Raw genomic sequence first — 20,844 nt, forward strand, 5'->3', positions numbered from 1 at the left:
TGTACAAGAGAGGAATAAAGTTGATAATATTTTTCAACGACGCGACGATTCTAGCGCGAAACGTCTGTGCTTTATTTTGTAAACAAACTGAAACAATTATTATTTATTAATCATGGCTGAAGTGGTCACCAAACCAGCAGTCTCTTCGCGAACGTATCTTAAATCTCTTCATGAGTTATCTCAGCCTGACCAGATTGAACGGGCTATTCGTCAAAGCTTTCAGGAATCCCAACAAACCGTGTCTTCTCATGGGAAACAGATCGCTATTCTGAGAGCTCTCCAGTTGAGGTGTCGCGAACTGACCTTACAATCCCAGTTTAACGAGCTGTTTTGCAAGATGGTCAACAAGATCCTCGTGGTGAAACGTAACGAGCCCGCTGGTGACCGGATTGTCAAGTTCATTTCCTCCTTTGTCAACTCGATCAATCCTGAATCAGACGACGACAACGCGATGGTTGACGAACAGGACGAAAAAATGTACAACAGATTCATCGACAGAGTTGCTCGTCATCTGCTAAGAGGCCTGGAAGCTACAAATAAGAATGTCCGGTACAGATCGTGTCATATTCTATCCCATCTGATGAATAACATGACCTCCATCGATAGCTCGTTATACGAAACATTGAGCGAGCAGTTGCTGGCCAGGATGTACGACAAGGAGCCGCATGTTCGAATCAAGGCAATCACAACATTAGCAAGTTTCCAAGAACCTGACGGTAGCGACGAGCTCAGTAACGCAGCTCAAAAGATTAGATTCGTGATGCAAAACGATACAAACCCAGAGGTTAGAAGAGCCTGTTTGCGTCAAATCGAGAAAACAAAACATACCCAGTCGTACATTTTTGAACGGGCAAGAGATACTAATTCCATCAACAGAAGATTATTATACTCAAAGGTCTTACCTGGTTTCAAAGATTTCCGCCGCATAGACTTCAATTCAAGAGACCAATTGTTGAAATGGGGTCTCAAGGATCGCGAAGAGTCGGTGAAAAAGGCTGCTGTGAAATGGCTGTCTGAAAACTGGATGCAAACTCTGAACAACGACGTGATGGAGCTTCTTGAAAGACTGAAAGTCACAAGAAGCGACATTGCAGAGCTTGCGGTGCGCAATTTCCTGGACAATAGACCTGACATCGTGGCCAAAATCACTTTCGACGAACAGGTGATACGCAGTCTTACGCCAGAGACCTCTTTGCTTCTGAGGGTGTACTTCCAGCATTGCAACGATACCAACAAACTGACTCAGCTGGAGAAGTTCTTCCCCGAAGCGGCGCAGTTTTCCGATATCTTGGGTGCCTACTTTACTAAAAGAAGAGAAATAATGAGCCACATCTCACAAACAAAGCCGATCTTGGAGGCTGAGAGCTCGGTTGACATGACTGAACTCGAAGAGTGCAATTTTATGCTTCGCCAGCTGCTCATAGTGGCCTCAGAATATGACTACAGTGACGAGTTTGGAAGAAGCAGAATGCTCAACACGCTCAGATTCAACTTGACTAATGACCATTTGTCTGATGATCTGATCGAGGTTATTATGCTCTGTATTCACAAGTTGTCCATAAGTGAAAGAGATTTCACGCAGATGATCGTCGAAATCATCAACGATTTGAAAGATTCCGCTTTTGAGAAGCAAGACGCTGCCAACCAAGATATCAACGGTGAAAGCTCCAGACTGGAAGGTGCTTATGAAGACGAAGATGAGGACGAAGACGATGAGGACGGAGAGTCCAGTTTCCATTCTGCCAGAGCCAATCTATCCAAATCATCGATCGCGAGCGCTAACAGATCGATGCAGCAGGAGCTCAGACAGGTTGAGGAGCTGAGTCCAGAGATTCTGACCGAGTGTCTTTCTATTGCACGCAGAATGCTGGAGCTGGTTAGTGAGCCTTTGAAAAACAACGTCACGTTAATGTCCATTCTTGACAGTTTGATTCGTCCATCGATTCGTCGTTCCGAAACAGAGATCAGACGCGTTGGTTTGATCTGTCTGGGTCTGTGTTGTATTCTGGATAAGGACCTGGCAGCAGACAGCATATTTGTGTGTGCTATCTTTGTGACAAAGAGTAACGAGGAATCGTTGATTGTCACAGGTATCAAGGTGATTTCTGATCTTTTGGCAGTCCACGGAATCGGTGTTTTGGAAGCAGAAACTGCTAATAGTGTTGACGCTATTGCCATTGCTAGACTGTTTTACAGAACTTTGAGAGATACTACGAAAAAGGAGGCCCAGGCTACCTCCGGTGAGGCACTGTACAAATTGTTCCTTTGCGGTGTGATCACAGATGATGAGCTATTTGAAACCACGTTGTTATCCTATTTCAATCCTGCTATCAACGACAACGAGCAACTGAAACAATGTCTGTCGTTCTGTATTCCTGTTTATGCTTTCTCGCACGAATCTCACCAGGAGAGAATATCACGGGTCACCTCTGACACGCTCTACAGACTTTTCAGCGCATGGGATGAGATGGCTGAGGTTGAGACGGTCTCGCAACTGTCGCCTCAGTCTATTATCCAGCAATTGATGTACTGGACCGACCCGTACAGAGTTGTCAACAAGAACTCAGATGAAGCTCTGGCAAGTTCCATCCAGGTTGACGTTGGTCTTCAACTGCTTACATTATTGGGCAGACTCGAGTATTCAGGAGCCACCAAGCCGTTTTTCAAGGCTATTATGACTTCTTTACCAAAACTGACATTTACAGAGCATTGCGACGCTGTCAAATTAGCACAACTGCTGGATGCTCTAGAGGAGGTTGAAGGGAAGTTGGAGAAGCCGTTGAAAGACCAAACGTCGAGAAATGGATACAACAGGTTCAAGGAGTATGTTGAAGATTGTTTGGAGAAGGCTGGTGGCAGAAGGGAAGAAGCTGCGGAGGAAGAAGCCGGGGAAGGCCAAGTCGAAGAAGAGGACGTGCAGGAGGAGGAGGATGAAGGAGAAGCTGACGAGGAAGGGTCGGAGCCTGAAAAGCCTACAGAGACTGTTGATTTTGAAGAGCCTGTTTTGAAAGAGGACCCTGAAAGCCATTTAGCCGAATTGGGTGCTGATTCGGGCACCGATGAGGCAGAACCAGTCGCCAAGAAAACCAAACCGGCAAAATCTGCCAAAAAGGGAAGAAATGGATCTCCGAAAAACGAGCACAAATCTGACAAGAAATCGAAAAAGCCTAAGCGAGGAAAAAGAGTCAAGAGCGAGAGCGAAGATTTGTTGGCTACCAAGGTGACAAAACCTAAGAAGGAGAAAAAAGTTGTCAAAAAGCCAAAAGCAAAGAAATCAGCAGCGTTTTCGGATTCCGAAGACGAACAGCCTATTTCTTCTTTCCAGCCTGCCGAGGACAGTGACCAGGAAGTTGGCGATACTTCTGCAATTGTCTTTTTGTCTGATGACGAATAAAATTGGAGTATTTCTCTATTGTTATGAAAAAAAAAGTTTCGGGTGTATTCAATGCGATTCCCAAAGTGTGAATCATATGAAGAAAAAAAAAATTAGTATAAATACCCCTCCACATTCCTTGCTCTTTTTGTATAATTCATTTAGAAAATGCTCTCTTTTCAAGCATCCAACGCCATAACATATTTAACTTATGGATTCTTGTTAGTTACAGGACTGGGAATCGCATTTTATTGTCATGATAAGAAAACCTACTTGTCTTCAAATGGTTCAAGAACCGGGATTCCTTTAGCTTTGAACTTTATTGCAAGCGGTTAGTATGCTAGCAGCCAAGTTTAACATTTCCAATCAAGTTCAATCCCCCAACTCAATATGAATCAAATCAACTTTCCACAATATTGATATACGGGTGCCTTTAAAGGTGATTCTTTTTTGGCTGAGATTATACCGTCAAACTCGAACAAGTTAGTACTTGCGTGAGGATTATTTGATATTGATGGAAATTTGTTAAATAGGAGCGAATTGTTGTTCCTTTTTTACTAACCTTTAGCGATGGGTTGTGGAATTCTTACCACATACACCCAAATTGCCAACATCGCCGGTATTCATGGTCTGATGGTTTACACTATTTCTGGGGCCATCCCAATTTTCCTTTTCTCGTTATTTGGTCCGCTCATCAGAAAAAAGTGTCCTGACGGCTTTGTTCTTACCGAGTGGGTGTTTCAGCGTTTTGGTCCCGTCACTGCGTTGTATCTGTCGGCCTTCACCGTCTTCACCATGTTCCTTTATATGTTGTCTGAATTGACGGCTATTGAGTATGCGATTGAGGCTCTTACGGGTCTTGATGCTACTCCGGCCATGGTGGTGCAGTGTGTTGTGACAACCATCTATACTTTCTTCGGAGGGTTCCAGGTGTCGTTTGTCACCGACAGTTTCCAAGCGGTGTTTGTCTTGGTGTTGTTGGTTGTTGGTGTTATTGCGTATGCTACGCAGATAGACATCAACCTCGACATCAAACACGCAACTCAGGACCAACTCATGCATGCCAACAAGCTGGGATGGATGCTCATGTACATCTTGCCGGTTGCTATCATCACCAACGACTGCTTTATTGCCGGTTTCTGGTTGCGTACTTTCGCTGCCAAGACGAATAAAGACCTGGTTATTGGTTCTTCCATCGCTGCTGTTGTCACATGTATCATCTGTACTCTTGTTGGACTTCCAGGAATCATTGCTGTGTGGACTGGAGATATGCAGATTTATGACGATGAGGGAGCCAACGCTTTCTTCATCTTAGTTTCCAAGATGGATAATTGGGTCATTGGTGTGATTTTGATTTTCTCCATTGGAATTTCGACAGCCACCTTTGACTCGTTGCAAAGTGCCACTGCTTCGACTATTTCGAACGATTTCTTCAGAAATAAGGTGGCCATCATGTGGGTGCGGTTTTTGGTGATTGTGATCATGGTGCCGTCTCTTGTTGTTGCCATCAAGGCTGCTACCAACGTTCTGCAAATCTACCTGATTGCAGATCTTGTGTCCGCGTCGGTGATTCCGATCATCTTTCTTGGATTATCTGAGAAATTCAACTTCTTGCGTGGGCTGGATGTGATGATTGGGGGTTTGGGAGCCTTGGTTGCAGTCTTCATCTACGGTACCATTTACTACGGCAATGCCAAAGACGGAGCCAGATTGCTGCTTGTTTGGAACGGACTTTACTCCGACCAGGACTGGGGTGCGTTTGGAGCGTTTGTGATTGCTCCTGTTGGAGGTATTTTGATCGGATTTGCCAGTGCTGCTATTAGGATCAGTATACGGGGAATCACGAGAAGAATCCGTGGTACCAGAGATGACGAATCTGTGGAAGTCCAGCACGAGATGATCGACACCGATGATAGTATCAAGAAGAGTCGGTTGCAGGCGTTGAGTGTTGGACTTTTGTGAGATTTGATGAACAATCGTGTTCAATTATTGTACGACAAGATATTTGTTGTTGAGTATAGTTTATAATTAAGAAAATTGTTAAATTAATTTTTCCATGCCTTATTACTCACTTGGAATCGAAGGCTCGGCCAATAAGCTTGGAGTTGGTGTGATCGAGCACCCGCAAGAGAAGCTGGCTGCCTACAACCACGCAAGAGTGCTATCGAATGTGCGAGATACGTATGTTACTCCGCCGGGCGAAGGGTTTTTACCAAGAGACACAGCAAGACACCATCGTAACTGGGTGGTAAGATTAATCCGCAAGGCTTTGGACGAATCACAGATCCCGCCCGAGAAGCTGGACTGTATCTGTTTTACTCAGGGACCCGGGATGGGCGCTCCGTTGCAGAGCGTTGTTATTGCTGCTCGGACAGTTGCCCAGATGTGGAGGTTACCGTTGGTTGGAGTGAACCATTGCATTGGCCATATTGAGATGGGCCGCGAGATTACGGGGGCCACGAACCCGGTGGTTCTGTATGTGAGTGGCGGAAACACACAAGTGATTGCTTATTCGCGGCAGAGGTACCGGATTTTTGGCGAGACGCTGGACATTGCGGTGGGCAACTGTTTGGACCGGTTTGCGCGCACGTTGCGGATCCCCAACGATCCGTCTCCGGGCTATAACATCGAGCAGCTGGCGAAAAAAGGCCAGCATTTTGTCGAGCTACCGTACACGGTGAAGGGCATGGATCTGAGCATGAGCGGGATTCTAGAGTATGTTGACGGGCTGGCAAACGACCTGTTCAATGGAAAAAAGAACAAGCAGTTGGTGAAGCCGGACGGTAGCAAGATCACCGTGGAAGATCTGTGTTTTTCGTTACAGGAGTGCATTTTTGCAATGCTGGTGGAGATCACCGAAAGAGCGATGGCTCACGTTGGGTCGAAGGAGGTGCTGATTGTTGGTGGGGTCGGTTGCAACGAGCGGTTGCAGGAGATGATGGGGGTGATGGCCAGAGACCGTAACGGCAACATATATGCCACAGACGAGCGGTTTTGCATTGACAACGGCATCATGATCGCACATGCCGGTCTTCTGGCATATCGGACGGGAAAACGCACCACTTTGGAGGAAAGCGTGTGCACACAGCGGTTCCGTACCGACGAGGTATTTGTTAGCTGGAGAGATGATTAGATAATCTTTTTTCCTAAGAAATATTTATTTACCTTTCTTGTTTGTTGCTAATGAGTGTATTGGAAACGAACCTGAGACGAATCAACGAGATCAACCAGTCGATCCAGACGCTTTACTACCGTGCGGGCGGAATTTTCAGCAACTCGCTGCTGGAATCAGTGGACACGACGCAACAGATACGCGACATACAGGACGACGAGCTGATGATCCTGAAAGGGTACTCGTTGCCACAGCTCGATGTGGAGGAAGGGGCCAGTGCGAACCTGGCTGCGATCAAAACGACGCTGGAACAGATCAAGGACGACGCGAACGAGGACCCGATGGTCAGACTGAGTTTGATGTACCAGAGATTGTTACAATACGCGGCCATATACAAGATCGAGGAGACACAGCGACTGGCGATCCAGCAGAGTCTGAACGAGGCGACGAGCGCGGTGACGGCGTTGAACGAGTACCGGGCCACGTTGGAGGCGATGCAGGACGAGCTGGTTGTGTGGAACCATTTGGGGGTGCAAGGAGGTGTTCGAGAAGAGATGGTTGTTGCTGAGCAGGATGCCAGCGGCGAGAGCGCAAGCGCGTTGATCGAGGCCGAATTGCGCGAGATCGAGCGTTTGGAACAATCCACCACAAATTAGGCCAGTCGCACTGGCGAGTCAATGTAGAGGAAAAAAAAAGCTACCCGTAATTTTCCAACCTAAATATTTCTTGACTTGTTTCTTCCATGTCTGACCCGATCAAGTCTCTGACGACCACGGCGTCGGTTCTGGTGAGCAAGAACCAATCAGGGCTGCTCAACAACAAGACGTACAAGGAGGCGATGTCTGCGCTGAACGGCGAGACGGGCCAGAAGCTTGTTCAGAAACACCTTGAGAACCCCCAGACCAGCGTTTCTTATGTTCGGCGGTCGAAAACCACACGCAGCGACGGGCTGGAGCTGGTGAGCGACCAGCTGCTGACAGAGATCCCGGCGCAGTCCGAGGAAGACACTGTTTTTTCGCTATATCAAGGGTTCAGTGCAGTGTTGCCGGACCTGGAGCAAACTGTTGCTCCTTCCAAACGCATAACCAACACATTGAATGCAGACACCATCCGGTCCACTTCCAACATTGGCCAATTGCTGGAGTACAAGGACGAGGTGAATTACAAGCTCGATCTGCTGGAAATCCGCAAGGGACTGGCCGAGAGCGACATAAAAGATATCGACGCCAAGATCGAACAGTTGTACCGTCTTCGCAAAAGAATGTTTGATAGAGTTGCAGATTACGAGAAACAACAGACAGATCTGGAAAAACTGCTGGGAGTGGTGGAAAATAGTCTCGAAACCAGGGGCCACCAGCAGCCGGAGCAAAATGGAGACCAACCTGACTCGCCGGTTCTGTTGGCCTCGACGGCCCCGTCCAGGAAACACACGTCCACTCTGAACCAGTACTACACTCCCGGGAGCGAGATTGTGCGACTGGACGCCCACGAGGACGGCGTGACGTGTTTTGCGTTCGACGCTCCGTTTGGAACGTTGGTCTCGTCGTCGCTGGACAACACCGTCAAAGTTTGGGACATGAACCGTAACGAGTGCATTGGCCGGCTCGAAGGCCATTTGTCGAGCGTGGAGTGTCTGGAGATGCAGAACAATCTGGTTTTAACCGGCTCTTTGGACGCTTCTCTCAAGCTCTGGGATTACACCAAGACAGGCGAGCCAGATAGCCTGCTGCACTCGTTCGAGAGCCATGTGGACGAGATCACCGCGATTAGCATGGACAACACGACGATTGTGTCTGGGTCGGCGGACAAGACTATTAGACACTGGGACATGAACACTGGCCAGTGCATCCAGACGATCGACGTGATGTGGGCAGCTTCGCGGAGCTGGAAACAGGCTCCGTCAAGGATGGAGACGCCGTACATCGGCGCGCTGCAGTGTTTTGACGCTGCATTGGCGTCGGGGTCGGGCGACGGCGTGGTGAGGCTGTGGGACCTGCGGAGCGGCGAGATAATCAGACAGCTCATTGGTCACACGAATGCGGTGACGTGTTTGCAGTTTGACGAGCACAGCATTTTGACCGGGTCGCTCGATCGGTCGGTGAGGGTGTGGGATTTGCGGACAGGCACTTTGATGGACTCGTTTGCGTACGAGAACGGCATCAAGTCGCTCCAGTTTGACGAAAAACGGGTGGTTTGTGCCACCGGCGAGGATACCGTCAAGGAGTACGACCGGATCGACCAGACACATCAGGATGTTGCGCAGAGTTCCGGGGCGGTGACTTTTGCGCGGTTCGCAGACAGCTACTGCGTCGAGGGCCGTGACAACGGCAGCATTGGTGTGTGGAAGCTGTGAATGTATATAGGACGATCGACGCGACTGTAGGACGAGAAATCTTTTCGTCGACGCGAAGAGAGGAAAGAAATATTTGTTCGATATATTCGCCATTTTTCGTTAATGTCTACCCCGACGATTGTTGTGCTGAAAGAAGGAACGGACACGTCTCAGGGCCGTGGCCAGATTGTTTCGAACATCAACGCGTGTCTGGCTATCCAGGACACGTTGAAGGCGACTCTTGGTCCTCTTGGATCGGACATTTTGATTGTGAACAATGGGCGGACCACGATTTCCAACGACGGAGCCACGATCCTGAAGCTTTTGGACGTGGTTCATCCTGCTGCGAAGATTCTTGTTGATATTTCGCGGTCGCAGGATGCAGAGGTTGGTGACGGAACCACTTCTGTGACGCTCCTTGCGGCAGAGTTCTTGAAGGAGAGCAAACAGTTCATCGAGGAGGGCATGCCTTCGCATGTGATCACCAAGGCGTTCCGCAAGGCGTGCGATCTTGTTTGCGACAAGATTCTGGAATTGCAGGTGGAATTGGACACAGACCATAGCGACGCTGAAATGAGACAGTTACTCGAGAGATGTGCACGCACAGCCATGTCTTCCAAGATTATCCAGAACAACGCGGAGCTGTTCACCAAGATGGCCGTTGACGCGGTGTTAGTGCTGGACAGAGACGATTTGGACGAGAATCTGATCGGAATCAAGAAAGTTCCTGGTGGCTCGATGGACGAGTCGCGGTTGGTGAACGGAGTGGCTTTCAAAAAAGCGTTTTCGTATGCCGGTTTCGAGCAGCAGCCCAAGAAGTTCACCGACCCAAAGGTGTTGTCGCTGAACGTGGAGCTGGAGCTGAAGGCCGAGAAGGACAACGCGGAGGTGAGAATCGACAAGGTTGCAGATTACCAGGAGATTGTGGATGCCGAGTGGAAGATCATCATGAACAAGCTGGACGCGATCGTGGCGACGGGGGCCAACATTGTGCTTTCGAAGCTGCCGATTGGCGACCTGGCCACGCAGTTTTTCGCCGACAGAGGCATCTTTTGTGCGGGTAGAATCCCAGCAGAGGACATGGAGAGAGTGGTGCAGGCTGTTGGAGGTTCTGTGCAAACGACGGTCTCGGATATCAAGCCGGAGAACCTGGGCTCGTGTGCCAAGTTCGAGGAGGTGCAGATTGGAGGAGAAAGATACAACGTTTTTGAAGGGTGTCCAAAGGCCAAGACGTGTACGCTGATTCTGCGTGGAGGAGCGGACCAGGTGATTGCGGAGGTGGAGAGGTCTTTGCACGACGCGATCATGATTGTAAAGCGGGCCTTGAAACACAACGCGGTGGTTGCTGGCGGAGGAGCCATCGAGATGGAACTGTCCAAGCACCTTAGAAACTACTCGAGACAGATTGCCGGCAAGCAGCAGCTGATCATCGCAGCGTACGCCAAGGCGTTGGAGGTGATTCCTAGACAGCTGTGCGAGAACGCTGGTTTGGACGGCACAGACCTGCTCAACAACCTGAGAGCCCAGCACTCCAAGGGAGAGGTCTGGTACGGGCTGGACTTTGAGGAAGAGACCATCAGCAACAACTTTGACAAGTTTGTGTGGGAGCCGGCGCTGGTGAAGATGAATGCATTGCAAAGTGCCACCGAGGCCGCCATTTTGGTGCTGAGCGTGGACGAGACGATCAGAAACGAGCCGAACGAGCCCCAAGCACAGCAGCCAATGGGAAGAGGCAGAGGAATACCCAGATAGGTGGCTACGTAGAGTAAAAGAAGCTAATTCATTAACTATTTAGCGTGCGTTTCTTCCTTAAGAAAGCACATGAGATCCATTTTCGCGTTACCGTCGGTGGAGGAGGTCTTTGCGCTGTATGCGCTGCCTTTGCGGCCTGTGGATTTTTTGCGGGCCTCTTTATGTTCGTCTGAGCCGTACGACTCGGTCAACGAGCCGCGGAGCGAGAACGTGCGCCAGCTGAACTTGGAGTTCTGCCGCGTGGACGAGTGCACGTTGGACGGCACTGTTTTGGGCGCGGACGAGTTGAGGAAATCCGCCAGACTCAGAGAGTTGTCCTGGTTGACGTCCTTGGGGTCAATTTGCGAGCTGGAGCGGGACTTTATAGCGCGAAGGTGCGAATGGCTGGTCAACGGGTCCTGGTGCGACGGAGCCGTGATCTGCGGCGAAATGGCGTCCGGGTTGCCCAGACGGTAGCCGGGAAGAAACCCTAGTTTCTTCCGGAGCCAGGAGTACTCGTACTGGGCAAACGGGTCGACCTGGCTGGCCCTGAGGTTCCAGGGCTGCTCGCGGATGAAGAACACCATGGTGTCGATGAAACAGTTGAAAGCCTGGAAAAACGCGGCCAGACAGAAAATCGAAAGGTGGTAGTACGCCTTGCGGCCGCGGTGCAGCTGGTAGCACTGGGCCACGAACGGGAATAGCCACAGCAGCATGTACGACACCGGGTAGATGAAGATGACTTTCATCTGGCGCATGATCTGCAGCTGTCTGTACCGGAATTTCTCCATGGCTTCTTCGTGGAGCAGCTGCTGGATGTCGAGTCCGACCTCTTGGCGGGTTCTTGCGGCCTTCTGCGAGGACTGATAGCCTGCGAGCTCGGGCAGCTCGGGAATCCCTGTAAGTTCCGGGTCCTGGTTGCGCAAGTAGTCCAAGTTTTCCATGTCGGCCTCGGTGGTGAGGTCCTTGCCGTGCAACTGGGCATTAATCTGAATATCGGGGAACACCAGCATCAGCAGCATCTGGCCCACTTTGTACATGAACGAGTCGCCGAGCACCTCGGTGACCATTCCCCGGCTCTTGTGGCCCATCACGTCCATCTTGGAGCTGACTGCGGTGTACTCGCGCATGACGTGGTAGTAAACCGAGCCGTAGATGGTGACGATCAGCACGGCTATGCAGTACCGAATGATCCAGGTCAGATACCACACTGCGGTGAGCGGCTCCATGTAACTCCAGCTGATCTGGTCGGTGTAGTTGTTGTTGCCGGCAAAAGTGAGCGAGCTCAGTATCACGGGGATGACGAGCGCAAGAACATAGATGTAGTGTCGCACCACAAACAACCCACCCTCGGTGTTTGTTTTGGAGCCCAATGCCGGACGGAATATGAGCAAGGCGATGTGAACGGCAAAATAAACAATCACCAAGTCTGCGCCCTCGATGCTGAACGAGGTGAGCCAGCCAATTGCGTTCAGGAACCGCATGTTGGTGACCGAGCCTTCGGAGCTGTTTTCGGAGCTCGCAGGGTAAACAAGCAGCATCACGGCCTTGAGGAAGTCGAACGAGATCAGAATCGTGATCAGCGTATGGCGGAACATCCGTTTGGCTGGGTGTAACATCCCCAGAAAATAAAAGGCCATTAGTCCACTCACTATGGAAACTGACGACGAGCTCAAAGAACATATTCGCACCAAATGTCGCTGGTGCTCCGAGTATCCGAGATTCTCTCCTTCGCCGCGCTCCATCAACAGCGGAAGCCGTTGGGAGTCGAACAGAAGAGCACTCAAATCCATGTGGAACAAAATAAAACAACAGCTGAGCCACAAGTATTTTTTTCTTCAGCTCCGGCACACCAGCCACTATTTGACATACATCTGGCCCTTGGTGGCAGTCTGGGCTTTGGGCAGTTTGCTGAACAGAAACTCGCTTTTGAGCGACGTAGAGTATCCAAACACAAACGTCTCGGTTGTGTGGAAGTAGAACACACACTTGAGGTTGTCGGGAGCCTCAAAGTAGCCGCATACTCCAACATATAGGCGTGGCTTGTAATTCTCGTCTAGTGCTCGTAACTCCACCTCCTCTGCGGCTGTATACGCCGCCTCGGCCACCAGATCGCAGGTCATGCGTCCGGAATGTCGATTAGATAACAGGTGGCGGCACACTGTCCGCGCAAGGTCCATTTGAATGATGTCTTCTCCGTTCCCCGAGCAAAGAACGTTGGCCAGGAACCCTTCCTGCTGCGCAGTGTAGCAACCGGCCCCAACCACGCCCGAACATCCTATCCGTCCCGGTCTCTTGAACAGACTGCCCCCCGACGACACTCCAGTCGTCACCGTGGTGCGGCCCACCAACGACACCCCGATCGTGTCCGAGACGATCGACGCGACGGTTTTCCTGTCCACGGCATCGATCTTGCACAGAGCCGGCTTGAACTTGTCGTAGAACTGTTTCATGGGTCCATTCAGTTCCAGCGTGCGGTCTGTCTTGCCCACCAACGCCACCGGGGCTGTGAGCCCGAGATCGTTCTGGTTCTGTTGCAGAACGTACTGGATCGCACAGTCGGTGGTGGGGTGAGCCGACGTGTTTGCCAGCAGCGACGACTGTGTGTGTTTGAGCGTTGTCCGGTTGTACACAAACACGCTGGAATCGCATTGGATCGACCCGTCGCGCGCCACCGACGATGTGAGCCCGGTATTTGTCAGAGGGCTTTCTTCGATGGTTTGAGAGATAGACACCAATTCCGCGAGCTGGGACTCGAACAGCGGCCGCGAAGCAGGTGTCGACCGAATTGCCCTGCGAAAGAGCCGCCTGAACTTATCTGGCGGGTCGGTGTGGTTGCCAGCGCCGAAATGCACAAGCGTCAGTTTGTCGGACATAATAGATCAAAATTTTGAGATTATAGTTTGTTTGAAAAGATAGGGTGCGAACACAATCGTCAGAGCGGAGATTGGACACAACTACAAACATGTCGTGGACATGCGGTGAATTAGCTCTATATCCTCACTTTCTTCAGTTTTTGCAGGTACTCGTTTCTGGTTGTTTCGTCCTTGATCTCTGAGGCCAGGACATCAGAGATCCGCGACCAGGCGGCCGACGACAGCGTGGTGACCGGCACAGACGTTGCAGGCTCTGTGACCGGCTCTGCAACCGGCTTGGCCTTGGCCTTGACCATAGCATTCAGTTTCAACTCGCCGTCAACAGCATGTTTCCCCACCAGATCCTCGTCGTGGATCGTCTTGGTCTTCACCATGAGCGTGATCTGGTCCACATCAGCGCCGATCTTGGCTGCCAGCTGTTCCTTCAGCTTGTACACCGTGGTAGAGGTAGACTCTTCCAGCTGGTGTTCGAACTTTGGCGGCCGCAACGACTTGATGGTCACCACCACATGTGTTGTGTCGCCCGGCCGGCGGAAAATCGGGGTATTTATATGCCCAAACCCGCACTGCAATCGTTAGTGGGAACACTTTAAACAATACTCACACTCTGATAATTAATTTCCCTGTTTATTCTTTCCGGACAAACAAAGTTGACCAGGTCTTGGAATTTGTTGGCAAACTCAACCTCTGAAGCAACGCTCATGATCAACTATCACGTGTATTCTCTCGGACAGGCCAAAGTAACCCACTTCCCAAACGTTTACTCTTCAGATAGAAATTTAAGAGTGGTAAGAATTGCCCGCGTCGCGACGGTCGACCACCCCAAATTCGAGCTTGACGAATACTTGGAATTCACGCCGAAAATTGAGCAGGACGGGCTCTGGTTCGATACCGAGCCGTCCACGCCGCTGGCCAACCATCTCCCGCGCGAACAGGCCCAGCAGATCGTCGACACCGTCAACAAACTACTGGAAAACCAATACTCACCATTATGGGGGCCCTACATGGTGCTCGACACGCTCACGTTCGGCATCCTCAGAAAACTACGCTGGGATAAAACGTACGCGGACGAACTCGAACAGTTCATCGAACAGACAAACGAAAGTTTGCGTGCCCAAAATATACCGGTGGTCTTTGTTAGTCCTCGAAGAAGTGGCTACCTAAGTTTGGACGCGCTGGTTCCAACCCCGCGCTAGCGTATCCTCTGCTGGATACGCCGCATACGGTTGTTGAGCCGGCCGTTCCAGTTCATGCTCTTGAGCCCGATCTGCTTGTTCTCCGGTAGAACAGCACTCTTCATCAGTTCGCGGCGCTCCTGCTCGTCCATGCCGACCGCACTGCGCCGCTTGATCAGCTCGTTGTACCGCGTGCGGCTCTCCACCACGTACTTTTTGCAGTTCTGCACCTCTTCCTGCGACAGTTTGCTGAAGCTCGAGAACCGGAAACATTCCTGCATCAGCACGTTGGCGTTCAACAGCCGTTTCGGCGAGTTCTGGATCAGCTGAAACAGCTCTGCGCTCAAAATGCCATCGTCGTCCGATCGTATGCTGCCCAGTTCCAGCATCTGCGGCTCTAGTATCTTGAAAATAGCCAAACTCACCTGGAATATCGCTTTCGAGTCCTCGTAGAACAAACAGTCCCACACACGTAGCGTGGTCTCGATCGGCATCACGCCGACAAAAATGCTCATAAACCAGCTCGTCGTGCAGAACGACAGCGTTGGCAGTTCGTACAGAAACGAATTGTTGTTCGAATGCGACGTCTCGTGCATCAGCGACCAAACGTTTGGCAAGTACTGTCGAAGACACAACATCAGCACCCCCTGATGCACATTGACTCCTTCCAGATTGAACTCGTGGATCCCTGGAAGATATCTTTCTGTGATTATCACGAGCATCCAAAATGCCCGCTCCTCGTCTAAAAATATAAGCAGCAGCCCAGCAATGAAATTCAACGACTGACAGTACCCGATCGTAGGCTTGTATTTGGAGAAACACTTCAAAACACGCCGAAGTGTCTGCAACAGCGCACTTTCCTGGTCGGTCCCCTGCTGGGTGATATTGTTGAAATGGACATTTTCCGGGAATGTCCGATGCAAATCCTTTTCGATGGCCTCAGTGTTCTCATTAATCATGTCCATGGTCTCTTCCACCAGCTTGTCGTAAACCCCCTTGTTATCCTTGAGCTTGTCGTGGCCCCTTGCGAAAAAAAACCAGGCATTGCCTCGCCATTCGGCAGGGATGCCCTTTCGAACATAGCGACGCAGTTCCTCGGACCGAGGAGGAAACCGTGTGGGGCTACCGTTCTTCGTCACCAGCAACCCGTTCTTAGCCATCAGCTTGGCCCATTTCTTTTTGCGCCGCGCAAGATATGGCGCATACTCTATCCACCACCCATTGTAGTCCTCGAGCTTGACGTAATGGTTTGCCTTGCGAAACCCATACCGGTCGCGGTCGCTGGCCAGAATGGCGTTCAGCCGGTTCGGCTCCTGATGGATCTGCTCGCCGATCTTGGTTTGCACCTGTTCTAGCGACGTTCGCGACTTCTTCAAGGACGCTATAGATTCCGTCCGTGTCAATGTCTTTCTGTTTGGAGGTTCCACCAGCGTGAACGGCTCCTCCCGCCGGTTCTCAACATAGTAGTCTATCATCCGGTAGCCCCCGTCGGAGTTACGACACGCCAGCGCGTCGTCGGCTTCCTCCACCAAATTTGGCGTTGAAAACGACACATCCGTGTTCATTACAAGAGGAAAAATAAATCTTTAAAAAAAAAAAAGCCTTTCCCATATCTATTTGTCTTGTTTGTGATGTCTGTCCATCACAAAATTGTTATTTGGCGGTATCCGCAAGAAGCCGTTGAATATTCGATTTGCAAGGCTTTTTCGCTAAGCGATGGGCTTTTGGTCACCGATCAAGGAGTCTTTCAGGTCGATAATAGCTCCTTCTTCCAACACCTCTGTGTGGACGACACCCCAGTGCTCTACTCTACCAATCTCAAGCTTAATGAATGGAACATACCAAGACTGCCGCAATTCGAGTCGTTGTGGAACGAATATCTCACTGGTTTCGCCCCGAAAGAGTCCGCAGACTTCAAGGACTCCATCTACCCCGTGATTTACGTCATATCTACAGCTGCGGTTCTGTCGGTGTTTCTGACAGCCATTTTGCTGAAGAAACATCATTTGCGTCTACTTAAACCAACATGGCTCATCAAACTGTCAACTCTTGTCGCAACAGGCCAATTGGTCTCTTTCTACATCTACGCCTTGATCCTGCTGGCTCAACAAGCAAGAATGGGCGAGTCCTCAGCAGAACGGTTCCTAGACACAATCACAGACTCTCTCGGATACAATGTCGTCTACTTCATCTCGTATTTGCTTCTTCTGCTCACCCAGGTCGAGGTGATCCGCAAAATGTTCTCTCGGAAACGAGAGCAGCAACTGATCCTCATTATCGGAATAGTGCTCGCTATTGTGTCGCAGGTCATTTGGGGAGCGTCCACGCTGGCGTCCAATATCGATAACTCTGACGTCGAGGTCCCTGCGCTTGTGATCCTGCCGGTGGTGATGTACCTGCTGCGAATCTCGCTTTCGGTGCTTTACGACTGTTTGCTCCAGGTCTACGCCTTTTCCAAAAAAGACCTGGTATTCCAGCCCAGTGTTCTGCCCCTCACGATCATCATGCAGCTCACAGCAAACGCAACAGTCGCCTTCTTCATCGCCGACCTCGCAAACACATGGGTCAGCCAGCTGTCGGAAGTGTTCAACATCACATGTTCTCTAACAGTCAACGTGATCAGCTGGGAATGGCTCAATAGAATGTACCGTTTGGAGAAACAAAGACAGAAACAAGGAGTTCTCGGACGCCAGCTGTTCGACGAGACTGGATCCCGTCCGCGCAAACACTTCAACTTGAAGCCGGACTTTGTCAAGCTGAAGAAGTCTATGAAAGCCAAAGAGATTCTCAACCCGCTCGCATCCAACGACGTTTACGTGTACACGCCCAAACAGCTGGTTGTGCCATCGGTGTCGAGCCACCAAAGAAGAGACCCGGTGGTGCATGTTGTTAGACAGCTGTCTCACCACGAGGAAGAAGACTCCTATTCAGACTCGGGCTCTGAAGAAGAAGCTCTACTACAAAGGGTACAGGCGGAAAACCAAGAGGTTTGACTCAAAACTTATTTTTCGGCTATCAACACCATAGAGTATCCTATGCCCTCGTTTCGGATAGGATCATGCTTGGCAGGAAGATCAGGGAAATGTTTTTGCACAAGCTTTCCCGCGCACCCGTTCAGCTTGTAATCGATAAAGAGCTTGATCAGGTTCAGAGTCTCCTCATCGCCCAATTTGGTGGTTTCCTCCGTTGCTGCCTGGTATTTGAGTGTTTCCATCAGCTGGAAAATAGACACAATTTTGGAAAACATAAGGAACTCCACATAGTTGGCGAAGAACTCGAAAAAGGCGTTCACACGCAGGTCTTTGTAACCCAGATGCGCGGTGGAGGTAGTGGACTCTGTGCGTCCAGAATCTGACGATGATGAATGTGACATGTTCACCAGGTCTGGGCTTTCCGAAATAGTGGAAATGAACGGATGGCCAACGTACGAATACCGGATCTTTCTGAATCCCAACTGGCGCAAGGTAGGTACGATTTTTGAGCTGGCCTCGGAAACCACACACTTGCGGTCAAAGTTGAACTTGGCTATTTTCTCCCAAACCAAACGACGAAGATTTTCGTCGTCCGACTGCGGCTTGAGGTCTTTCTGCATGGACTCGAGGTCCCAGATGAACAGCTGCAAGTATCCCGATGGCCTGAGTGCGCGCTTGAACTCTGCCAGCGTGGAGACAAAGTTATCGTCCGTGACAGCCAGCGTGAAGTCTGGACAGCATATGCAGGATTGCGAGGAGTCAGCGAGCGGCAGCTGGTCGCTGGAGACCGTAGTGAACGAGGAGTAGTCTTTGACAAACTTCTTTTCGTCGTTACTAAGCTGGAAGCGGTAGAAGTCGTCGTCCAACACAGGGTTGGCAAAGTTGGGGTATTCTGACTCGAGCGATTTCGGTATCACGCCCTTGTGCGCGTAATCGATGAGCTTGCGCATTGTGCCTGTCACACTGACAAAGTTTGTGTGGAGCTGCGGATTGTCGTGTCTGATTTGCCAGCCATTAAGAAACTCGACATGTGCGCTTAAGATCGAGTTTTCGGCTGCGGAATGCAATTCCTTGATCGAGGACTCCATTTTACTGGAGATCATTTTGTTGCTTGTGACGATGCAGACTTCATTAGGGTCTTCCTGTTTGGACGGGTCCACGAACTCGGGTCCGTTGCCAAAGGCCTCAAGGACTTCCTTATGGAACATGGTTGGCTGGTTGAGGAGCTTCTTCACGATTTGTAGAAACCACAGCAAAATAAGAACCACACGTTTATCGTTGAACATGCTATTTTGCAAGTTTTGAACAGCCTCTGGTTGCGAAATCGACGACAAGTCGTGCAGCTTTGTCTTGAACTTGTAGTCTGCTTCGTGTTTAATGTCCTGGTAGGCGGAAGAACCGTGTGTGTGGAGAGTTTTGCGCTGTTTGACAAGATCCTCATAGTCCTGGACCTCGTCGCGCATGCTGATGAGCAGTTTCTTGTACCAAGACAACCAAAGGTCTCTGCGAGTGATGGCATAATCAATTGGATCATCCAGCTCACTATGGTCCATATATTCCAGGAAAAACCGCAGATGCTCCAGATACGCCTCTATGCCCTTTTCGTTGAGGTTCTGACGAACAAGGTCGAGTTCTTTCTGGGACTTGGATTCGCGCTCTCGTAGCCTCTTGGACTTGAACTCTTCGTAGCGATGGTCGACATGACCGTCTTTGGTGGACCCAAACGCAAGATCTCCAGCCAATTCGGTGGCCAGACGACTCGCCTTCTTAGTTATCTTGACAAACCGGGAATGTTGCTTGGACATCGGGATTGCCTCTGCATCTTTTGGCAAACTAACTTGTTCTGTCGGCGGAGGCGGTGTGCTGGGACGATGGAACGGCGATTTGTGGAACTTGTTCAACGGTTTGCGAGCCTTGTGAAGATTGTCCGACGAAGCAATGTGAGAAAGAGAGGACAAAAACATATGCCCATTACCATGCGGCAAATCGGAGGGGGGCTCCGACATGTATATTTTCCTAAAGAAGATGCAGTAGCGTTGTGGAGAAAATAAGAAAAAAAAATAATTTGGGGGAGGTGTCTGGTGTGCAGGGGTGCATCACCAGCAACTGTACATACCATGACTAAAAAGTCTGGAACGGGTCTTTGTCTGTGGTCGAGATATCGATCACGATTTCTGGGTCTGTGGATTGGAACTGTGTTAGTAATTGTTGTTTGAGCACTTTGAGGAATCCTCTTTCTGTATTGGAATGGTTGCAAACGATCACACTGGAGTCTGTTTCTTTGAAATACAGGGCTTCGTGGTGGGACAGCTCCCCGGTCAGGTACAGGTCAGCTTTCACTCCTCTGAATACAGATCCACCAGAGCCTGCACAAAGGGCGACCGTGGAGATGGTTTTCTCTGAATGTGACTTGTTAGTAGCAACCTGTAGATGGTTGATTCCCAAATGGGACTTGATGGCTGGGATCAGCTCGTCTAAACTAGCCGGGCTCGACAGGGTCAACAACCGGCCCATCCCCACGTCCTCAACGTCCGGGTTCTTCTCTATCACCGTCTTGGTGTCCACGTTGGCCACCGCCTCGGCAAGCCAGTCGTTCACACCCCCCTTGGCCGCGTCCACTGCCGTGTGCGGACAGTACACGGAGACGCCGTGATGGATGAGTTTAATCAACGAGGCCTGCTGCGGGTCCTTCGGCGTGATGCTCTTGAGTCCCCGGAAGATGAACGGATGGTACGCCAGCACAAGACTCGAGCGGGCCCGAACAGCCTCCTCCACCACCGACTGGGTCAAATCAACAGTGAGCAAAATATGGAACTTGTCGTTCTTGTTCACTCCAGACGCATCCACCAGCAGTCCCGTGTTATCCCACGCGCCGTCTGCGTACGCAATGGGATACAATTTCTGGATTCCAGCAACAACCCTTTGAAACCTTGTAGAACAAGACATTTGGAAAATAATAAATAAAAAAAAAAAATCCACATATACTCCTCCTCCTATTAATGGAACTCACCACAGACAAACTGACAAATATCATCAAAGATCGGCTGCAAGCAACCGAGGTGGAGGTCCAGGACATGTCGGGCGGTTGTGGCCAGGCGTTTGCAGTGATCATCGTGAGCGACGTGTTTAAGGGAAAGAATAAGTTGATGAGACACAGAATGGTGAACGGAGCATTGAAGGAGGAGATCGACAACATCCACGCCTTCACGCAAAAGGTGTTTACGCAGGAAGAGTGGAACGAGCAAAAGAAAATGTTTGGAGTGTAGGTTTTAT

The 20,844-nt window shown here is 50.3% G+C and overlaps 19 protein-coding genes across 19 annotated transcripts; 10 read left to right on the forward strand and 9 right to left on the reverse strand.

Annotated features, from left to right (window-relative positions):
• Nucleotides 1–112: 112 nt before the first annotated feature.
• OGAPHI_006669 (uncharacterized protein) lies at nucleotides 113–3,394 on the forward strand (the record flags this gene model as incomplete). The annotated part of the gene is made up of 1 exon (XM_046207979.1): nucleotides 113–3,394. One exon carries the CDS (start codon nucleotides 113–115, stop codon nucleotides 3,392–3,394), a length of 3,282 nt encoding a protein of 1,093 aa, XP_046058386.1.
• Nucleotides 1,684–2,178, reverse strand: OGAPHI_006670 (uncharacterized protein; the record flags this gene model as incomplete). The annotated part of the gene is made up of 1 exon (XM_046207980.1): nucleotides 1,684–2,178. One exon carries the CDS (start codon nucleotides 2,176–2,178, stop codon nucleotides 1,684–1,686), a length of 495 nt encoding a protein of 164 aa, XP_046058387.1.
• Nucleotides 2,608–5,040, reverse strand: OGAPHI_006671 (uncharacterized protein; the record flags this gene model as incomplete). Its single annotated transcript, XM_046207981.1, has 3 exons — nucleotides 2,608–3,407; nucleotides 4,102–4,625; nucleotides 4,913–5,040. 3 exons carry the CDS (start codon nucleotides 5,038–5,040, stop codon nucleotides 2,608–2,610), a joined length of 1,452 nt encoding a protein of 483 aa, XP_046058388.1.
• OGAPHI_006672 (uncharacterized protein) lies at nucleotides 3,944–5,335 on the forward strand (the record flags this gene model as incomplete). Its single annotated transcript, XM_046207982.1, has 1 exon — nucleotides 3,944–5,335. The coding sequence occupies one exon, from the start codon at nucleotides 3,944–3,946 to the stop codon at nucleotides 5,333–5,335; it is 1,392 nt and encodes a 463-aa protein (XP_046058389.1).
• Nucleotides 5,336–5,429: 94 nt separating this feature from the next.
• Nucleotides 5,430–6,506, forward strand: OGAPHI_006673 (uncharacterized protein; the record flags this gene model as incomplete). The annotated part of the gene is made up of 1 exon (XM_046207984.1): nucleotides 5,430–6,506. The coding sequence occupies one exon, from the start codon at nucleotides 5,430–5,432 to the stop codon at nucleotides 6,504–6,506; it is 1,077 nt and encodes a 358-aa protein (XP_046058390.1).
• A 50-nt stretch (nucleotides 6,507–6,556) lies between these two features.
• Nucleotides 6,557–7,141, forward strand: OGAPHI_006674 (uncharacterized protein; the record flags this gene model as incomplete). Its single annotated transcript, XM_046207985.1, has 1 exon — nucleotides 6,557–7,141. The coding sequence occupies one exon, from the start codon at nucleotides 6,557–6,559 to the stop codon at nucleotides 7,139–7,141; it is 585 nt and encodes a 194-aa protein (XP_046058391.1).
• An 86-nt stretch (nucleotides 7,142–7,227) lies between these two features.
• OGAPHI_006675 (uncharacterized protein) lies at nucleotides 7,228–8,838 on the forward strand (the record flags this gene model as incomplete). Its single annotated transcript, XM_046207986.1, has 1 exon — nucleotides 7,228–8,838. The coding sequence occupies one exon, from the start codon at nucleotides 7,228–7,230 to the stop codon at nucleotides 8,836–8,838; it is 1,611 nt and encodes a 536-aa protein (XP_046058392.1).
• A 102-nt stretch (nucleotides 8,839–8,940) lies between these two features.
• On the forward strand, nucleotides 8,941–10,569 carry OGAPHI_006676 (uncharacterized protein; the record flags this gene model as incomplete). Its single annotated transcript, XM_046207987.1, has 1 exon — nucleotides 8,941–10,569. One exon carries the CDS (start codon nucleotides 8,941–8,943, stop codon nucleotides 10,567–10,569), a length of 1,629 nt encoding a protein of 542 aa, XP_046058393.1.
• OGAPHI_006677 (uncharacterized protein) lies at nucleotides 9,153–10,124 on the reverse strand (the record flags this gene model as incomplete). The annotated part of the gene is made up of 2 exons (XM_046207988.1): nucleotides 9,153–9,660; nucleotides 9,733–10,124. The coding sequence occupies 2 exons, from the start codon at nucleotides 10,122–10,124 to the stop codon at nucleotides 9,153–9,155; spliced, it is 900 nt and encodes a 299-aa protein (XP_046058394.1).
• A 35-nt stretch (nucleotides 10,570–10,604) lies between the features above and the next one.
• On the reverse strand, nucleotides 10,605–12,341 carry OGAPHI_006678 (uncharacterized protein; the record flags this gene model as incomplete). The annotated part of the gene is made up of 1 exon (XM_046207989.1): nucleotides 10,605–12,341. The coding sequence occupies one exon, from the start codon at nucleotides 12,339–12,341 to the stop codon at nucleotides 10,605–10,607; it is 1,737 nt and encodes a 578-aa protein (XP_046058395.1).
• OGAPHI_006679 (uncharacterized protein) lies at nucleotides 10,639–14,620 on the forward strand (the record flags this gene model as incomplete). Its single annotated transcript, XM_046207990.1, has 7 exons — nucleotides 10,639–10,983; nucleotides 11,055–11,195; nucleotides 11,259–12,074; nucleotides 12,391–12,524; nucleotides 12,852–12,986; nucleotides 13,613–13,967; nucleotides 14,159–14,620. 7 exons carry the CDS (start codon nucleotides 10,639–10,641, stop codon nucleotides 14,618–14,620), a joined length of 2,388 nt encoding a protein of 795 aa, XP_046058396.1.
• Nucleotides 12,408–13,424, reverse strand: OGAPHI_006680 (uncharacterized protein; the record flags this gene model as incomplete). Its single annotated transcript, XM_046207991.1, has 1 exon — nucleotides 12,408–13,424. The coding sequence occupies one exon, from the start codon at nucleotides 13,422–13,424 to the stop codon at nucleotides 12,408–12,410; it is 1,017 nt and encodes a 338-aa protein (XP_046058397.1).
• OGAPHI_006681 (uncharacterized protein) lies at nucleotides 13,541–14,127 on the reverse strand (the record flags this gene model as incomplete). Its single annotated transcript, XM_046207992.1, has 2 exons — nucleotides 13,541–13,878; nucleotides 14,025–14,127. The coding sequence occupies 2 exons, from the start codon at nucleotides 14,125–14,127 to the stop codon at nucleotides 13,541–13,543; spliced, it is 441 nt and encodes a 146-aa protein (XP_046058398.1).
• On the reverse strand, nucleotides 14,617–16,164 carry OGAPHI_006682 (uncharacterized protein; the record flags this gene model as incomplete). The annotated part of the gene is made up of 1 exon (XM_046207993.1): nucleotides 14,617–16,164. One exon carries the CDS (start codon nucleotides 16,162–16,164, stop codon nucleotides 14,617–14,619), a length of 1,548 nt encoding a protein of 515 aa, XP_046058399.1.
• Nucleotides 15,795–18,378, forward strand: OGAPHI_006683 (uncharacterized protein; the record flags this gene model as incomplete). Its single annotated transcript, XM_046207995.1, has 3 exons — nucleotides 15,795–15,822; nucleotides 16,400–17,586; nucleotides 17,926–18,378. 3 exons carry the CDS (start codon nucleotides 15,795–15,797, stop codon nucleotides 18,376–18,378), a joined length of 1,668 nt encoding a protein of 555 aa, XP_046058400.1.
• OGAPHI_006684 (uncharacterized protein) lies at nucleotides 17,601–19,577 on the reverse strand (the record flags this gene model as incomplete). Its single annotated transcript, XM_046207996.1, has 1 exon — nucleotides 17,601–19,577. One exon carries the CDS (start codon nucleotides 19,575–19,577, stop codon nucleotides 17,601–17,603), a length of 1,977 nt encoding a protein of 658 aa, XP_046058401.1.
• Nucleotides 19,536–20,224, forward strand: OGAPHI_006685 (uncharacterized protein; the record flags this gene model as incomplete). The annotated part of the gene is made up of 2 exons (XM_046207997.1): nucleotides 19,536–19,577; nucleotides 19,730–20,224. The coding sequence occupies 2 exons, from the start codon at nucleotides 19,536–19,538 to the stop codon at nucleotides 20,222–20,224; spliced, it is 537 nt and encodes a 178-aa protein (XP_046058402.1).
• Nucleotides 19,693–20,517, reverse strand: OGAPHI_006686 (uncharacterized protein; the record flags this gene model as incomplete). Its single annotated transcript, XM_046207998.1, has 1 exon — nucleotides 19,693–20,517. One exon carries the CDS (start codon nucleotides 20,515–20,517, stop codon nucleotides 19,693–19,695), a length of 825 nt encoding a protein of 274 aa, XP_046058403.1.
• Nucleotides 20,518–20,570: 53 nt separating this feature from the next.
• Nucleotides 20,571–20,837, forward strand: OGAPHI_006687 (uncharacterized protein; the record flags this gene model as incomplete). Its single annotated transcript, XM_046207999.1, has 1 exon — nucleotides 20,571–20,837. One exon carries the CDS (start codon nucleotides 20,571–20,573, stop codon nucleotides 20,835–20,837), a length of 267 nt encoding a protein of 88 aa, XP_046058404.1.
• Between the last annotated feature and the right edge of the window lie 7 nt (nucleotides 20,838–20,844).

Source organism: Ogataea philodendri (genome assembly GCF_020536065.1).
Source record: "Ogataea philodendri strain CBS6075 chromosome Unknown scaffold13, whole genome shotgun sequence".
Lineage (NCBI taxonomy): Eukaryota > Fungi > Ascomycota > Pichiomycetes > Pichiales > Pichiaceae > Ogataea > Ogataea philodendri.